The 13320-nt window shown below is 34.4% G+C and overlaps 1 protein-coding gene across 7 annotated transcripts in view; it reads right to left on the bottom strand.

Annotated features, from left to right (window-relative positions):
* Positions 1 to 13320, bottom strand: part of LOC138700160 (luciferin 4-monooxygenase-like) — a 78765-nt gene that overhangs the window by 62659 nt on the left and 2786 nt on the right. For 3 of the 7 annotated variants that reach the window (XM_069826560.1, XM_069826566.1, XM_069826567.1), the window contains exons 1-2: positions 5945 to 6561; positions 5332 to 5475 (exon numbers count right to left, since the gene is read on the bottom strand). In XM_069826560.1, coding sequence (XP_069682661.1) covers positions 5332 to 5445 — 114 coding nt within the window. In that variant the 5' untranslated portion in view covers positions 5446 to 5475; positions 5945 to 6561. Of the gene's footprint in view, positions 1 to 5331; positions 5476 to 5579; positions 5670 to 5944; positions 6562 to 13320 lie in introns of those variants that run through there. The other 4 variants (XM_069826561.1, XM_069826562.1, XM_069826563.1 and 1 more) reach the window with 4 other exon arrangements.

Genomic DNA, 13320 nt, shown 5'->3' with positions numbered 1-13320 from the left:
CGCCACTGATAGACTGTATTACCTCAATTGTAATTCAGCCACAGGGAACAGGATGCTGTTTGGATCATACCATGGATATCATACCGAAACTAATTTTTTACTATATGAAATGTCGGTTCTTCTTCTGGACAAAACAAATCCGACGAGAACTCCAAGCTCCGAGGGCCGCCAAATCATCTCGTAAATTCTCCAAAGTGTCAGACAAATAACTGTTGGTGAGTACATACTGCATGCCTGCAAGTAGGCCTAAGTTAAGTTTTACATATTAAAAATGTTATTTGTTTTACAATGTGATGTATATGAATGTGTTTTTCTTTCAAATAGTTTAAGTACAATGTCAGTTACGTATGTATATGGAGCGAATGGTAAACCGTGCAACGTACGTTAAATGTATTTACATACTTCCACACGGAACAGACTGAGCGAACTCTGCACTAGCGCCATGTAGTATAGGCCGTTTGAATTAACAGAGTGCGACTACTATTTCTTTCTATTAGTCATGATAATACTGTATAAGTAACACATCACAGCCATAATCAAATCACACAATAAATCCATCTACACAGAACACATCAATAACTCAAACCACTCTTAACAACAATATAGATGTGGAAATTCTACACACTGAACCGAAATGCAGAAAACATAATACTAGTACAATATGAAATATAGAAACAAATAAAAACACGTACACAACACATCTCCAATACGCAACTGAATTTCAAAATGCACACTGTTTTCAACACAACACTACCAATCACAAACACATCCCCATCACACTATCTACACACTCTCTCACCAAGACACCAAGAAAGAAGAAGGGAGCCAAGACCTGTCAGGAAGTTTGATAATGACTTAAAGTTTATCCTGAAGCTAGTTACTAGGTAGAGTACTATAACAGTTTATTTAACACAGTGAAGTTATATAGGTTTGTTAATGTATCAAGTTTAACAATATACAGTGGAACCTCGATTTTGGGTTTCTAGATTTAAGATTTATCCGCATTTTGCTTCTTATCTTGCGGTCCTGGCAGAAATCCTATATATGCAATGCTATTTTTACCCTGATTTAATGTTTCTCGATTTAGTATTTTACCCACATTTAAGAAACAAATGTTTTGTCCCAAAAAGCAAACTAGCTTCGATTGTGTATTTTGTCAATCCTAAATGCTTATATCCTTGTCCAAGGTCGTTTCAGTAACAGTTCCTGTCCCTCTCCTTATCTACCATGCATACCCAGGTGAGATACCCAATGAAACACGCTGCCAGAAACCACATGTTAATCATGTGCCACAACGCATGAGAATCAATTCACAACAAAGCATCACATTAAGAATGAAGTGGACAATTTTAAGGCTTCTAATGGATGGCTTCATCGCTTTAAGCAACAACATGACATTACATACAAAAATGTGTGTGATGGAAGTACAACTGTTCCAGATGAGTCATTGGATCATTGGAAAGACGATGTGCTTCCATGTCTCATTGAAGGCTATGATACCAAAGATATCTTTAATGTCGATGAGACAGGGCTCTTCTTCTCCCTGATGCCAGATAGGAGCCTCCACATGAAACGAGAGATCTGCCATGGTGGAAAGGGAAAGTAAGGAAAGGCTCACTGTTTTTTTTCTGTACATATGCAGATGATTCTGAGAAGTTGAAATCCTTGATAATTGGCAAATATGAAAAACCAATGTGTTTTAAAAATGTCCGCACACTGCCATGCAATTACAAGATCAATAGAACTGCCTGGATGACTATGGACATATTTAGCAGCTATCTGAGATAGCTGGACGTGAAAATGGGGGCTGCTAACAGGAAGATAATTCTTTTAGTGGATAAGTGTCTGGCACGCCGCCCTGATACGTCATTCCTGAAGAATGTGAAGATTGTTTTCTGTCCATCTAACTGCACTAGCTGTCTCCAACCACTGGACTTGTGTGTAATTCATGCCCTCAAGGGGAAGTATAGACGTTCATTGATGCAGAAACAGATTGCTGCCATGGAGAGACAAACTGGAGATTCTGTTTTCAAAATATCCATCTTCACTGCCATTCATATGGTCTGCTGTGCATGGGAGAAAGTGCCAGCAGCCACCATCATTAACTGCTTCAGAAAAGCAGGTTTTATGAAGGCTGCCAGTGGTGACATCATGGAAGATGAAGAAGTCTGCATCGATGAAGAAGAGTGGAGGAAAATTGTCAAAGAACCACACATAATATTCAAGGATTTTCTAGAATGTGATTCTTCTCTCTGCACTTCATCAGCAGTGTCTATTGAGAACCTTTGTGATGCTGCCACTGCTGATGAGGAGGAAAAAGACAACGGTGAAGTGTCAACACCTACATTTGGTGAGGCAGTAGGACTGGAAGCTGTATGAAGATACATGTGTAGCTTCAATGTTTATGAATACAGTTTGCTCCTCCTAAATCAGGTGGAAAGGGAGTTACTCTTTCTCTGTCAAAGATGTCCAGCGAAGCAGACATCCATTTTTGATTTCTTCAAGAAGTGGCAGATAAACTTGATGCAACCAACGAGTGAACTTAATGTTGTGAAGCTCTTTAAAGTATTTTTGTTCTTTTATTTGAGATTAGACCATAAAAATTAGTTTTTGAATATGTTTATGCGTTTCTTTTTCAATTTTGGTGAAACTCCTATTTTGAGTTTTTCTCGATTCTGGGTATAATTTACTCAGTCTCTGAAAAACGCAGAATCGAGGCTCCACTGTATCATTAGTGATATTGAAGTATTAAAAGTGTGTAGGGCTAATCAAGAATGATTGTATAAAATTACTTCATAAGAAGTAGAATGGGTGTGTAAACAACAAAGAAATATAAAAGTATTACTTTTTTTAAAGATTAAATTAAATATTATTAGTGATTTTGAGGCAGACAAATGAAGTGTGGACAACACCTTGCAAAATTGGCAGTGCCTAGAACAACTGAATAATTATTTATTAAATGAATTAAATGTGATAACATTAAAGGTTGGTATTTCTTGTAAACAGTGCTTTTTTTCTCACAGAACGCTGTTCCAGCACCTTTTGTTATACAGTATTTGTCATCATAGAACCGAGAAATCTGTGGTTCCAAGGCAAAAGGTGATATGTCAATTTTGCGATATGTTGTACATCCTTTATATCTCTATTGTGGCAAAAGATGACATGTATATCCCTACTATTTTTCTCTCTAACCTGTTGTTATGAAATATGATGCCTTAGATATACAGTTGTTCAAACTTTAAATTTTCGCTCCTGAGAAACTGCAAGAAATTACATATCACATCTTGCCCTTTAGCCACAGAAATGTTCGCATTTTGTGCCATTAGTTTATTGTGGGACTTCTCCCAACTCAATTGCATTGTCTCTCCACTAAGATCATTCCTGCTAGTTAACACCATGAGAAACCTGCTTCTTATTAAAATTGTTGGGCTTCCTTTCGTCAACTTCAAGCCTGACAAGTGACAAGTACTGGTATGTTAAATCTTGGTTGCAAAAGGTCATCATTTTTCTTCTGGTCCCATTAGGTGTAGCCAGCTGTTCAACACATGAATCTCATCTTACATGCTGTTAGTCTATTTTCGTCCCTTTTTCTGAGAGTCCATGCTTTGCTTCCATAACAGAGGACTGGTCTAGCCATTATTTTATGCAGACGAATACTGGTAGATTTTTTAACTAATGATGGTTTCATAACTCAATTAATGACGCCCATGTTGCATATCTACATTTTAAATAAAAGATAGTTTATAACCTAAATAAATAATCACTAAGGTTCAGATAAAGTAGCTGTATCAAGACAGGCATCCTTGGTCTGTGCAGTTTGTTTACAAACATTAACTAGTCGTTGCTGTCTCCCAGCTGACAGTAGTGACAACATATGTTCAGTTCCTATTGGCTGTACTGTCCATTCACTGATGTTTTAGCTCTTCCCAGAAGGTAGAGTTTCAGCTAATGGAAAGGGATAGTTTTACTTAGTCTGAAGCAAATCAAGGCCCTATCCTATAGGCTACAGCTATACAGCCTATTCTGATAAAGTTACTTTATCCAAACCTTAGTAATCACATTGAGCTGTTCTAGGAGTTTATTATTTAGACAAATTTTGCTTGGCACTGGATGTGCTGTGGAAAATGTTATAATACTTTGGATACCGGTACTGGTATGTAGTTTGTTTCAGACCAATTTTATTATTTTGTTATCCCAAATTGAGTCAGTTTATACTAACATGGATTTAATTTGTATTTCTTCTGAAAGGTTAGAAGTGAAAATAAATTAGGGTTAATTACTGGTACATTTTTAATTTTCGAAATTCTCAAGTTTAAACTTTAAAAAACGTTATTACATATTTTCAGAATAGATAATAAAATGTGGAAGTCTGAAAATACATTGTTGTTTATTTTATTTATTTTTTTTTTAAGTTAGGTTTGAAAGTGGGACCAAACGCAGATATCAAACGCTACTGTCTGAGCCAACTCGCTCGGTTTTTGTTGCTTATTACCAATTTTTTTTTAATCACACACTAAAGCAGATTTACAACAGTCCAATTATTTTAAAAGAGAATTTAGTACTATTTTATTGGTATCAGTAGCGCAAAAATTGAAATCAAATAACTAAATAATAATAATCAAATTATATTTTAATTCATAAATAAATTTTTTTAGTAGGTTATTTTACGACGCTTTATTAACATCTTAGGTTATTTAGCGTCTGAATGAGATGAAGGTGATAATGCCAGTGAAATGAGTCCGGGGTCCAGCACCTAAAGTTACCCAGCATTTCCTCATATTGGGTTGAGGGAAAACCCCGGAAAAAACCTCAACCAGGTAACTTGCCCCGACCGGGAATCGAACCTGGGCCACCTGGTTTCATGGCCAGACACGCTAGCCGTTACTCCACAGATGTGGGCTTCATAAATAAATAAATCATTAAATCATAAATAGCCGACAATATTTAATAATTAACAGACTACTAATTAATTTATGACGCTACCAGTCAACAATAACTTAATATCAGATTGTTCATTTATTTTTCTAAACATGAATTCAATTGCCTTTTGTCATATTCTAATTTGAACTAGATTCTATCTTTTCTGAAACTATTAGACTCAGAAATCATCGTCAACTGCGAGGAAACTACTGAGACTGGAACAAACTTTATTCAGACTTTTTGTTCAGAATTACGATATCTACCATCTATCAAAATGTCGGTAGTCTATCTATACCATTATACCTTGTATATATAAGTAATTATTATTTTTCATTAGGCCCGGTTTAATTACTGCCGACTTTATACGTATATTATGTAAGAACTTTTACTGAGTATACTTGAGTTACTTACCTGAGCTACTTTCTCTCCGTGGCTAGACAAACATTGGTACAGATGTTGGCCAAGAGAAATATTTGGTACTGAATGTGTCAGCTTTGGTCCAGTCAACACAAATTTGTATTCCATTTTTAGCTAGTACTTTCTTACAAGAAATAACTGGAAAATATATACATTTATTTTATGCAGTGTTGTTCAAATGCAAACTCTTGTAGAAAAAAGAGCATACAGGTAGGTACTTGGGTTTATAGTACCTTACTTACATATGGCTAGGTACAGTAGAATTAAAAGTCAGATTAGCTTCATTCCATAATATCATTATGTTGTGTATAGCCTACTAAGCTGCAATGAAACTGGAGACAGAAAATTTAACCTGTTATTTTGCTATCATCATTACAAAATATGTAGAAAATTATTGTAAATTAAATAATTCAGTGTTTTGTAGTTTAGACTATTGACCGAAAATTGAACAAATCCGAGCTACACTGATGGTTAGATAGGTATGGTTAGATTAAAACATCAAGTCACTTGTTTACTCTAATATTAAAAAGATAACATTAATTTTAACTAATAAGCGGGAAAAAATTCAATATTTATTAATAAAATATTTACTATTATCAGTACAGACCTTTCTTCTTTTTCTTAATTCCACACAACTGGCAGTTAGTACAAAAAAAGAAAGTATAATGCTTACTATTTGTATCCGCTAATATAATAACAAGTTTATTAACACAGACAGTTGGCCTAAAAGTTCAAACTCCACGTCCAAGGTTGTTTACCGGTATCTCTTTATACAGCAGTGAGTTGTCACATTTAGATTAGATATAATGTTCCGCAATAATGTCGTCAGTACCTATTACAATGAGATACACTGTGAAGTTTGTATAACATTATACGAATGAAGTAGTCTTACAATATAATTTTGCATATTTGCATACGGACAGAAGTTATTTTCAGCGAGAATTACGGATTACAGAGCATATGTTTTAGCTAGGGTGGCCATAATTCCTTTGAGTGAAAGTGGGACTTTAATCACTTTCTTTAGGGAAAAAGTAGGACACCATGTTTTTTTTTTTTTTATCTAAAATTCGGCATGTACTTGATTTAAACTTAATCATAAGATAGATATACATACTGTACCAAAATGAAACGCAAATAACACTAAAAGAAGGAAAACAAATGTTAGTAAATTCAAATTATAGGCCCACTTCATGAAATAGTATTAATTATAGCAATAAGAAGAAATTAAATTGCATGTAAAAAACACTAAAAGAAGAAACAAATTTAATGTTAATAATTTCAAATAATAGGCCTACTTGATAAAATAGTATTATGGCAATAAGAATAAATTAAATTGCACGTAAATAACACTAAAAGCAGGAACAAATGTTAATAATTTCAAATTATACTTGATAAAATAGTATAGCAATAAGAAGAAATTAAATTGCATGTAAATAACACTCAAAGAAGGAACAAATACCGGTCGTCATACTTAGCAGAAGCTGCTATTGCATTCAGGAACTCAGGTTTTGCCAGGGGCGTATTTTGCGGGCTACCGGCGGTAGCCCAAGGAAATTACAAAAGAAAAAGTTTATAATATAACATAATGTAATAATTTTGTATTATTAGTTTTACCATAGTAATTAAAATTAAAGTAATTGTTAGATATATTTTGTATAATAATAGGGTCAGCGGTAGCCCAAACCCTTTAACCAGTATACACCACTGGGTTTTGCAAGCAAATATGAATACAAATTATTGCAGTTATATTTCACCCATCCACATCAAATGAACATAATGGTCATTTCATTAAAATTAAGAAGGAACTAATTGAGGCACATATATGCATCACCAAAATATGTAATTTTATTATTCTAAACGTATTTCTATTATTGTATTAAAGATATTTTATATGGTTTTTCATCATAGAGATTGCATTTGAATGAAATGCAGAAACACTATGAAACTTTGTTACTCTTGGTTTCACAAGTAAAGAACCTTCGTTGCAGGGTTGGGTTCAGGAAGCCATAAATCTGACTGACACGCTCCCCCAATTAGTGAAACTATGGACAAAGATACCGCCAGGAGACCGCCGAGAATGCTGTGTTGTGAATTTTCCATTTTTGAAAGAATCCAACCAGTTGCAAAAGAAAATACATTTAAAGAGTCCAGCCAAGAGCAAACGTGGCAACAGCTTCCCCTAACTGGCCTGTCAATCACTGTCATCTGTTCAGAAGTGGTGTGAGGCCAGGGTTCTTTACTTGTGGAGCCGAGAGTATGTTCGCTAAATTGAAATAGGCCTAAGAACTTTGAATCAGCTGATAGACATTGGAACAACATGACAGTCTAGTAGTAGGCCTATATAGAGTCACGAAGCTCAATACGTAGTAAATATGCATCCACAGATAGTTGCTAACCACTAGGATCGCTAATATCACCTCATTACAGGCAATGCGAAATAGTACTGGCACAGTCTATTGTTCCTAGCACCCTCACAACTCAAGCTTCGTGACTGTCTATACTAGACTGTGGTGAAACTGAGGCTTTGTTCTGTATCCCACTCTGATTATTCATTTCTGGTAAGTTTTCTTTGGCCATTTTTCTTATCTTAAAATAAGCAGTGTGCACTGTCACACCCATGGTGGAAACATAGTAGAGGTGTGGGACAAGCTGTTCGTGTTTTCGTTCAGTCTGCGCATGACGTCACCTTTACTGCAGGCCGCACTCGAATGACACAGTCAACATAACAGATTGTTGATGGTTAGATCTGCGTCCATAGATTTAAATGAATAAATAAAACTCATGGTTTGTGTATTCAGTAAATATTGACAGTATAGGCTATAATAGGGTCTATCTTGAAGTGATAACATTATAAAATAGTGAACAATAAATTAAATTCAAGAGTCAAGAAATAATGTAATATGGTAGTGCAACGTTAATAATTGCCTTCTGTAATATACACGTACTTTTATAATAATTATAATACGTTATGCTACAAATATGCACAAAATTAGGCCCATATATCACACAAATTATATTACACATGAATTCAAGTACAATAGGAACTACCTTGAAATGATAACGTAATAAAATTATGATCTATTACATATTAAACTCAAGTTTCAAGAAACAATGTGATATGGCAGTGTGTCATTAATAATATTGCCTTCTGTAATATACACGTGGTTTTATAATAATTACAAGACAATGTGTAATAAATATATACATACTTAGATCTATACAGTTATTTATAACATACATTATTTTGTACATGAATTCAAATACTTTTGAACCTTCACTAACATATGTATATGAATTTCTTGGAATAATTTGTCATTATAGTAAACAAATATTTTTATATATTCAGGCTATTGGAGACATAATATAGTCTACTACATTATTTACCTTATTATTCCACACACGACATAATATAATTTCACCATTATAAATCCCACTCTGTAAAGTAAATACTTATTCTTATGCAATCTTTTTCATTTTCTTTATAATATTTCTCTTTGAAATTCCAGACATTTTTATTATTTTATTAATTTCTTTAATTCTAATAAATGTTCTTGTTCTAACCAATGCTGTAATTACTTCTGGCGGAAGAGGAGAACTGATTTCTGCTTCGTTTTTCATGGCAGAATTAACCAAATTTACAGTCTTTTTTATTATAAATTTCTCATGAGAAACAGAATCTCCGTGCACATCTGAGAATATACTGTCAACAAGCATGGCAACCAATTGCAGATCCTTAGAAGGGAGAATTAAGTTTCCACGGGACACTGTAGTAATCCAGTCTTTTTGATTAGCAGAAGTTGACAATTTTGTGGGAATTCCAAGATTCGGGTATTGCTCCATATGTTTTGATGCAGCATATCCTGCAATATATTTTAATCCTTCCTGGGATATCCGCTATCTTGCAGAGATTTCATATATTTTTTCTGGGAGGCCTATATTTTCTTCAGGATCTCGATCGTTGGTAAATTTAACCGGTTTCAGAATGCCTTTAAGAAATTCTGCCGTTGCACATAGTTCTTTCTGCAGATTATCATTGACTTCTGATTGGCTTGTACTAGGACCCACTATTAATGCCTCTTCTTCCGAAAGCAAATCGGAGGTGTTTTTGTTCTCACAAAACTAAGATAATGGATTTCGACCTAGTACGTACCACTTCAGTCTATGTTTAAAATCTAAAGCAGAGGGATGATCGTTTGTTCTACCCATGCTTCTAATTTCCGAAAAAAAGTTTTCTACCAGATCTTGGTTAAGTTTTCTTGTGATGATGTATTCAATTTTGTACTTGTACCTCATTGCCTCATACAACAATGTTAATGATTTATTATTTATTAGAATCCCCTCCTGATAAGGTAATTTCCTGTTTGCTTCTCCTACTTTAACTGTGGTCATGAAGTCATTCATTTCTGAGAGTATAATATTCTAATCTTGAAGGTTTATTCCGTAACTATGCAGCCCACTGTGGGTACCGAATTTAGAAACGGTATTAAATAAATCAAACCAATCATTAGTTAATTTTATTGCCTTTGAAGTTTCTTTCCATTCATTTGATCTCAACAGCTCGTTTTCACCACACCATTTCAAAGCCTTTGCAACTCTGTTGGAAAATAATTGTGCTGCCAAACTAACTTTTTGTCTTTGGGTACCACGGACACTTAAGTGTAACGGAGTTAACTTGTAAGCTAATTTTGTATCAGAGGACGAGGATGCACGTAAAAGTTCATGAATTGGTTCTGATGAAATGTCCAAGCCGTTCAAGTTGAAACCATGATCTAGAAAGTGATTCCTGTGTAATTTCAATAAATGTGGAGCGTCTGAAAAAACAAATGTTTCTCGAGTTGAATAATTTGGATTAGAAAAACTGCAATTTAGTTTGGTATAAATTTTCAAATCACGCCACAATTTTCTGTTACTTCCACCTAAATCGCTAACTGTGGCCACAACTTGAAAACCACTGCCTTCTAACTGGCAAATTATGTCTGTTAGGATTTCTTTTGTCATTGTCTGATCATATTTATAGTATACGGGCTGCTTCCACCTTGCAAACAAACCACGTGCAAAAACAACCTGCACTGCCCTATGAGGTCCAATTATTTGTTCTTCCCTACTGTCAAAAGAAACCTCCTCATTTAAATACATTTCATCAAATGCTAATACTGTTACACGCTCTACCTCCGACATATTTGTAGCTCTCGCCTTCATTAATTTTAAGACATTATAAAGTACCCCTTCCTCAAGCGATAATTGTTTTACTGCCCATTTTCTCAGAGTTGACAAATCAGGTAACGGGTAATTTAATTTTCTTCTTAAGTATCGGTATGTTTTTGGACTTAGGTTTCGAAGTGTTATTGCAGTATCGTAATCTTCTACAGACCATTTCACCCTACGCTTTTAATTCAAAAGAGCATCAATTTTCCCAATAGTGAAAAATGGTTTCAAAATTTCAGCCACTTTATATTTAACTTCTGTTTGTCTAATGTTTTTCAATGAAATTAAATCCTCATGTAATTTTCTTTTGTCTTCTTCATGTTTCCTGTTGGCAGCTGTCAATTCCCTAATCCTCGTTTCTAGAGAGTAATTCTTCTCTTCTAATTCCTGAATTCTTTGTATTAGTATTTGGCATTCCTCTGTGACAGTAGACTCAGTGGCTCCGCGATTTTCCATTGTTACATTAGTGCTGGATGCTCCTGTTGCGCTGAAGTGAAAGAAAGTTAATAGGTACAGTAGCCTACAGGGGCGTATTTAGGCCTCGGCAGACTAAGCAGCTGCCTAGGACGGCAGATTTGAGGGAGCGACTTTTAAGCTATTACTGTTAATTTTTTACATGTTTTTTTTAAATTTTATTCGTAACTCTTTTAAAGAGTACATGAACTTAAACGCACAATGAAAAGGATATGAATAACAATGGCAACAATCAGTTCAAATTATGTATTGTAATTAATGTCTAGTTAGGTTTATTAAAGAAACTGTACTCAACGCAATGAGCTGCGATCGCTGTCTGCAGTAAAGATGACGTCACACGCCTCGGCCGCTATCGCAACAGCATGCGCAGTCCCACACCTTTACTATGTTTCCGCCATGGTCACACCCGTGACAGATAACATGAATAAGTTTTCTTCTTGTTAAAAAAAGTTGTTTAAAATGAATAATATTTAAGGAAAGTAAGGTTAATTAAGCTATATGTGCATAAACATGTGCTTGCATTAATATTTTGAAAGAACTCTATTTTATTTAGAAATTCGTCACGGGTGTGACAGTAATTTTTGTCACGGATGTGACAACAATATATTGGCAGAAGTTATCAAGGATATTATGAACTTTTGATTGTTGCCATGTAGGAAGAATATCTACAAGATGAAATGTGTTAGAGAATTTATTTTCAATTGCCTTAAACAACGAGATGTGAAAATTCATCTGAAGACAAAAGTTGGTAGGAGACGTCGTTGCATATAGACCACTTTTACACTAAACCTAACCTTAGTGTATACAACATATATTAAATGCCTTAAAACATTAACCTAACCTAATGTAACCTGTAACAGAATAAGGAAAAGGTTATGTTAGGTCAGTTTAGGGTTTTAGTATATCTTGCAAAAACAAATTTTGGGTTTAGTGTATATGCAACGACGTCTCCTAGCAAATTACCCAAAAGTTTAAGTTTTGACTCCTGTGAAAAGAAGCTTAACTTACTGATAATGAAAATGAAGTTGTCGTGCAAGTCGATATTACAGAGAATTTTGCCCTAATAACACAGTTGAAATTCAGGCAGCTCACTGGAGCATTATAGGTCTCGCAAGCAGGGAATACCGATGGTAGGAATGCGAATGAAACAATGCGATAAGGAAGGGAGGGCGACAGGAAAGGTCACGAGATAGCTTGAACGATAATCAAGAGTACAGTAGGAAGAGAAATGACATCGAAAGAATCAGTCTTGCGTTGTGATAGTTACATTACGACTTTAGTTTGTTATATTGCATATGAATACGTGTCTTGTATCGCACAGTATCATTATTTCATTAGTAAATATATGTTGTGCGTTTAATTAGCTTCGAATTTTTCTCTTCCTACATTCTTTATTTCCATAGCGATGTCCTCATTTGTTCATCTTCTTTGAAGAGACAGTACTTCCATCGGCCTGCACCTCTCGCCCCTTTGACGTACCTACATACACACGTCAAAACAGACAGTAACGCCACCACTGCTTTTCAGTAATCGTTCCTTGCGTGAGCTATAACAGGTAATATTATTCACATGTTGTGTGTGGTATGATCAAAAAGTATCATCTTATGCAAGGACAATAAACTTTATTGAGCCATGAAAGATGACACTTTGTTTGTTAGTATACAAAGGATGTTATTAAAGCTTTAATCCTCCTTAATTTCGAAAGGAAATCGTACTTCTGACCAATTTTGTGAGAGAATCATAAATGTTCAGATCAGGTAAAATTGTCTTTGTTTGGATTCTTATGATTTATGTTAGGACATGGCAATTATTGTGTAGAATGTATGACAAGATAATTCAATCAGTATAAACAAGATATTTCTGAAAATACTTAAATCACTGGTGGGCCATCTGGAATATAATAATTATGCACTGTTTATTCAGAATGGTTGGAGTCATTTAGAGAGAATTTATGTACCATGCATACAATATGAAATATGAAGGAGATTTTCTTTTCATTTGACTTGATATAGTGAGATTAATTATATTTCGAATATTTTTCTTTTACTTTTGTTCTGGCATTAGTGTTTTTTATTACTAGCATTTTCTTTTATAACAGAAATTTCAATTTATCTGTAATTATATCTATTAATATTATTTACCTTTCTTGTGTCAGTAAACTGTGTTCTTTCAATAATAGAACAGAAACTGCATCAGACTTACTTTTTTTAATGCTAACATTTATTTTAATTGCTTTTGCAACCATTTTTCCATTAACTATTTCAATAGGTATGTACTATCACACCCGTGACAGCAGAAATTATA

The sequence above is a fragment of the Periplaneta americana genome, chromosome 5 (assembly GCF_040183065.1).
Source record: "Periplaneta americana isolate PAMFEO1 chromosome 5, P.americana_PAMFEO1_priV1, whole genome shotgun sequence".
Lineage (NCBI taxonomy): Eukaryota > Metazoa > Arthropoda > Insecta > Blattodea > Blattidae > Periplaneta > Periplaneta americana.
Note: the sequence above shows the minus strand (reverse complement) of the source record. Positions and strands in the feature narration are given on the sequence as shown.